The sequence below is a fragment of the Nestor notabilis genome, unplaced genomic scaffold, assembly GCF_000696875.1.
Source record: "Nestor notabilis isolate BGI_N333 unplaced genomic scaffold, ASM69687v1 scaffold18270, whole genome shotgun sequence".
Lineage (NCBI taxonomy): Eukaryota > Metazoa > Chordata > Aves > Psittaciformes > Psittacidae > Nestor > Nestor notabilis.
In genome coordinates this window covers 225-5,910 of record NW_009910869.1, presented here as the reverse complement: position 1 = coordinate 5,910, position 5,686 = coordinate 225, and the positions used below count along the sequence as shown (strand labels likewise).

The following is a 5,686-nucleotide window of genomic DNA, read 5'->3' as shown; positions in this document are numbered from 1 at the left end:
CCCCCGGTCGCACGGACACCCCCGGGTCCCTCCAAGACAGGCCGAGGCCACATCCTGCTCACTGAGCCCTGCCCAGCCCCAGCCCGTCCCTGCTGTGCCATGGCCTCGGGTTTGGGGTGCTCATGGATTTTCTGTGTCTGGGGTTGGGTTTTCTGGTTTAACCCCCCCCGAACCAGCTCAGCCCCACATTATCTCTTAGGAAGCTGTTTCCAGGCTTGAAGCGACATCCAAGACCTCCCCTGCTGGTTTCCCTCTCTCCTGTGCAGGACAAACATAAGGAGACAAGAGCACTGCTGCTATTGTGCACTTTATTTCTACAGGTTCTCCTCTCAGCGAGGATCCCAAAGCACTTTTCAGACCGTCTGCACATTGTCTCCATGCTCCAGGTGGAGACAAGCAGACGGAACGACTTGCTCAGGGATAGATGGACACCCGTGTGGGAGGTGGAAGCAGAGCTCCCACTGGCTCTGAAGCTGCTACTTGAACTGGAGGATCACCCCTGCAGGGATGGCTGTGAGTTGGTGGGTGGGGATGTGTGTTCCCCGTTAAACCACCGAGGAATCAAACTCGAAGTGCCAGGTACCTTCACCTGCAGAGCCCTGCTCACAGCTCTGGGAGTGGGGGGAAAGGAGAGGGAAAACCAACAGACAAAGGCCCCAGTGGAGCAGGGAAAGGACAGATGTGAAACAAGGAGCGAGGATCTGGGCGAGCGGGACCCCACAGGCCCCTGGGGGTGGGTTTGGCTGCTCAGTGCAGGGCAGCACCTCCCCAGCCCTCTGAAATGAAACACGACGAGGCACCGACACAGAGAGAGAGGGAGGGAGGGAGGGAGGCGGGTGCCTGGGCACACACATACACACACACACACACACACGCTGCGACACGGTGGGGTGAAACATTGACATTTATATCGCGATATGCACTAACAGAGTGAGCTCTACCAGCCGATGCATTTTGCCAAAGCAGAATCACAACTGTTTCGTCCCAGGGAAGGCTCAGGGCAGCGAGTGGAGAGGGCAGCACCTCCGGGCACCGGCTTTCCTCCTCGTAGGTCCCCATCCCCTGGTCATCCTCCCATCCCCTGGTAAGTTACGAGGCTCTTTCTGTCATTTCACTTCCTTTGTTTTATGTCCCTGCTGCAATGAACATGAAACAGACGATGCTCAGCCCCTAAGGAGGAACCTTCTCTGCCCAGCTCAGGAGGAGGTGCTGGGTTTTAGCTGAGAACCCCTCGCTGCCCTCCCGCAGAAGCCTGCAGCTGGAGTGGGACAGGCTGGGACTGGGCAGCGAGAAGCAGAGCTCCGGAGTGAGCCTGGGGAGCAGCACAGCCCCAGCCTGGCTCGTGGGGCAGGACCGGAATCCCTCCTCCACCGCGCCACTCCCGAGCTCCTGACTTCCGATCCTGGCAAGCGGAACGTCTTTCCTTCATCTGTGTGTAGATCACATATACTGGAAACAAAACACACACTATGCATGCAATCCAGGCAGGAATCCTGCTATGATCAAACCTACAGGAAGAGGGGAAGGTAGTGGGGACAGTCATGTATTCCTTAACGCGAGGTTATAGACGCAGCAAACACCAGCACCCTCTGCTATGAAGAAGGGCAGACAAACTATGTACAGCACCAACGTGCTTCACTGCAGCAGAGCGCAGCAAGCACCCGGACACCCGAACACCCCTCGTGCCCGACACGCTGTGGAGTGCCTGATACAAAGCCAGTCGTTCCTCCTGGATTTACCTGCCAGGAGCTGTGGTGGTGGCTCGTGGCCGGATACCGCAGTGTGAACCATGGTGAGGTGCATGGCAGCAGCTCCGGCAGGTAAGCCAAGGAGGAACAGACTGGGCTGAAAACAAGTTTCCTGGCAAGTGGAGTTATCTGTTCACCCAGGGCTCTGCTGTAGGGGTCCAAACCAGTTTCCTTCTGAAAAAAGAGAACCTTTCACTTGTAAGTAAAAGCTGTTTTCATACAACTGTTAGTGACTACTGCAGCCCTCGTAACCGAAACTAAACCCAGATCCTGCCTGGTCTGGACCCCTGCCCCTGGGGCTGCCTCAGCCAGGGGCGAGGAGCAGTGTCCAGGGCAGGAAAACCTGCACCTCGACTTCGCCTGTTACTGCAAGAGGCTGTAGTTGCTCCAACAAAATGTTTATACAAGTAAACCAGAAGCGATAAAGAAATGTACACCTTGGAATCTGTAAAGCTTCAGAGTGCTGCAGGCCTCGAGACAGGGGCAGGGCAATGGGTTTCCTTTACAAAAAAAGGATGTAACAGTCAGACTTTAAAATATGAACGAAAAGGAGCAACGCACAGCACTGTGAGAGCCCCGTGGCACAGGCAGCTCGGAGCAGCGAGTGAATGAAGGAGCCGCTCTAGAGCAGCAAGGAAGCAACTGCCCAGTGCAGTGTCACTGGGGGATTAAAATCCTAAACTGAGCTACTGTTAAAAGCCAGCAACAGCACAGGGCAGAGCATAGGGCAGCAGCAGCAGCACCGCAGCCACGTGGCACAGGGAGGGGAAGAAAAGTGCCCTGGTGGAAACAGCACAAGGGCAAGCGGTGGGAGCGAGCCGCTCGCTCCTGTGCACTTCCCAGTTCCAGCTTCACGCTGCTGCAGGGAGCAGGAGTGAGAAAGCGACACGTATCATTAACCCCCCAAACCAAAAAAGCTTCCAAAGGTGGGACTGAGTTTGGAAAAATGCATCTGTTCTGGCTTTTGCAAGTGGAATGTGATTCTTGTTCAGCACTAACACGGAGCACGACGCCTACAGGCGGGGGCCCGCATACGGGCGGGAGCCGAGCGTGGCCACGGGGGTTCTAGGACAACCACAGAGCAACAAGACATGAGAGGGGCACAGAGTGACAGTCCTGCTCTCCTTGTGAATGAGGAATGGTTTAAAAGTAAAACTCTTCATCAGCTACTTTCCTCCTGCAATAAAAGCAACCCAGCCGGCCCTCATCTGTACAAGACCAGTTAAACATCAGCCTTCCCCCTCAAAACACTAGGTATGGACATCCGGTAACATTCTACAATGGAAAGTGCTTTAAGAAAGAAGGATTCTGTAGTGCCAGTGACAGAGCTGATCTGATGGGCTGGGTGATGCTGTCGATGCCGGGAGCTCAGGCCAGGGCAGCTCGTTTCTCCTCGGGGGTCTCCTCCAGCAGCTGCATGATCAGTTCGTGGAGGGGTTTGCAGATCTTTGCGTAGCCCCCTCCCGTGAGGTGCAGGAAATCAAACATGTCGTGGTAGGAGATGGTGCCATCCGAGTGCACGAAGCCGGCGTCCACGTCCAGGAGCTGCACGTTGCACAGTTTGGGGAGCGAGGCTTTCAGCAGGTGGTTCACCTTGGCATTCTTCTGCCGCAGCGGGTTTGGCTTCTCTCCGCGAGGTAGCAGGCCCTGGCACAAGGAGGAGGCAAAAAAGAGCTTCGTACGACCTCGCTGGCATTAACAGCGCCTGCCCCCCCTTCTGGTCCAGGCTGCCTGTCACCAGTTCAGGCTGCCACAAGAGGAATCCCCCTTCAATCAGGCTCGGTCCACCCAGACCCAATCTGAAACACAGCTGAGGGCGCCAGGCGAGCTGCGGGCACAACGGGCCAGCTCCGATCTGGGCACCTCTTTTCCCCTCGCAGGGCTTCTTCAACACCGCTTCCAAGCAGGGCAGGAGTACCACTGGTGGGGAGGATTCCACCCATCCCAAAGGAAGGGCTTCTCCGCAGCCAAGGGGGCCCGGATGAACACCCGGACCCATCGCTGGCTCCGGTATCGCGGAGGGACAGCACAGACACCACGTGGCTCCCCGGGCAGTGTGTCTGCGCAGCCCCAGGAGACACCCCAGCACAGACGTACCAGCACAATGACTTTGGCCTGTGGCTGCTGGGTGTTTATCAGGCGCACGATGGCCTCGATCCCTCCTGCTACTTCTTCGGCTGTGTTTTCGTGGTTATTTGTTCCAACCCAAACAACAATGACCTACAAGGAGAAAAAGCGTTTGCAGCCTGTCCACAGCCACTTGCCATGGGTGCGTGGCCCTGAAACCCTGAACAAACACCATCTGTGAGAGGCTGGAGCCTGCACCCACACTGCAAGAGGCCTTCAGCTCTCGGGCAGGCTCATTTCTGAGGAGCCTGCAGTGACTGCAGCTCATCTTCACCAAGTGTCCTCGCCACCTCCACCAACTCCTCACCAAATGCTGCCCCATCCCTTTCAAGAGGCCACTGCAACTCCAAGCACTGCCCAGCTGTGCTAAATCATGTTCACTAGGACTAGGAGGTCGCCTTGATTTATGGTGCCAGTCAGCAGCCTGCATCCCAAGTCCAGGATGTGCAGCCCTGCTCCCAAACACGCCTGGTTTAGCCTAACACCCTCCGTTACCTGAGGCACGCTCAGTGCCAAGGGCTGCTCAGACAGAAAGCTCTGCTACCAGCAACAGCTCTGCCTGCTTTGGGTTCTGCTGTACCTTCGGTTTAATGTTCTCCAGTTCACCGTTCTTCAGTCTCCATAGAACGTGGCCTGTGGTGTCCCCACCGATCCCAAAGTTCAGTGCATGAAGGGGTGAGAAGAGCTCGCGCCAGATCTGCAACCAGAAATCAGTTTGTGTCTGCAGAGCTCCGTCCTCACCGTGAAAGCAACACACTGCACTGACCAGCGATGGCTTCGGGGGAGCCATGAGCCCTCCTGGGGACACTTGCTTCCACAGAGGGCTTTTAAACACAGGCTGAGGCCATACTCGGGGGTCTGGAGGGGACGGAGGTGCTGCTGCTGCTGGAGCACCCACCCCTGGCACAGAGGAAGGGGAAGCTCTCTCGAGCAGCTCCTCAGAGACACAATGTGCTGGCTCAGCACCCTGTCCCGGGCTGCCCTCAGCACACAGGTGTCTATGAGCTGAGGAAATCCCTTCGCCACCAGGGAACACAACCAGACAAGAAGGATCTGCTTTGTTAGGAACCCTTCTTTGCCCCAGCGGAGTTTTAGGAGAGAGCCAGAGCGCACCACAAGTGCCTGAGGGTTACACGTGTTCTGGCCAAGCAAGACACACCTACAGAGATCCAACGGTGCCTCTGGGAGTTAGAATCTGAGCCTCAAGGAACTAGGAAGGGGCCGTGTGTCCAAGTGAAGGCAATCTTAACTGCTTCAGAGCATAGACAGCCTACACGCCGCAAGGCTTTGTGCCCGCAGTGGGAAGGGCAGGATGAATGGGAGACAGGGCAGTCAGACCACAGTGTCTGCATCACCCGGGATCATCGGCGACTGGCTTACGGAGAGTAACACTGGAATCTGAACCCCTTTCCTTAGCAATACCTCGTACTGCTGGAGCAGCTGCACCATGGAGTCCCCCACGAAGAGCACGTCGGGCTCCTTGTCTTTGCAGTCCAAGACAAACCTGTTGTGCTGGTGAGAGAAGGCAACGGGGTTAGCTCAGCGGGCTGACACTCCTCACGGCATCCCTGCTGCGGGCAGGAGAGTAACACTGGAATCTGAACCCCTTTCCTTAGCAATACCTCGTACTGCTGGAGCAGCTGCACCATGGAGTCCCCCACGAAGAGCACGTCGGGCTCCTTGTCTTTGCAGTCCAAGACAAACCTGTTGTGCTGGTGAGAGAAGGCAACGGGGTTAGCTCAGCGGGCTGACACTCCTCACGGCATCCCTGCTGCGGGCAGTGGCTGGGGAGCACCCTCTGGCTGCTTGTC

The 5,686-nt window shown here is 56.7% G+C and overlaps 1 protein-coding gene across 2 annotated transcripts in view; it reads right to left on the bottom strand.

Moving 5' to 3' along the window:
* Positions 1–2,677: 2,677 nt before the first annotated feature.
* The window catches only part of PAFAH1B2 (platelet-activating factor acetylhydrolase 1b, catalytic subunit 2 (30kDa)), a 3,226-nt gene continuing 217 nt past the window's right edge, over positions 2,678–5,686 (bottom strand). The window contains exons 2-5 of one of the 2 annotated variants that reach the window (XM_010012031.1): positions 5,498–5,587; positions 4,456–4,572; positions 3,846–3,968; positions 2,678–3,395 (exon numbers count right to left, since the gene is read on the bottom strand). In XM_010012031.1, coding sequence (XP_010010333.1) covers positions 3,117–3,395; positions 3,846–3,968; positions 4,456–4,572; positions 5,498–5,587 — 609 coding nt within the window. In that variant the 3' untranslated portion in view covers positions 2,678–3,116. Of the gene's footprint in view, positions 3,396–3,845; positions 3,969–4,455; positions 4,573–5,297; positions 5,388–5,497; positions 5,588–5,686 lie in introns of both variants that reach the window. The other variant, XM_010012039.1, reaches the window with a different exon arrangement.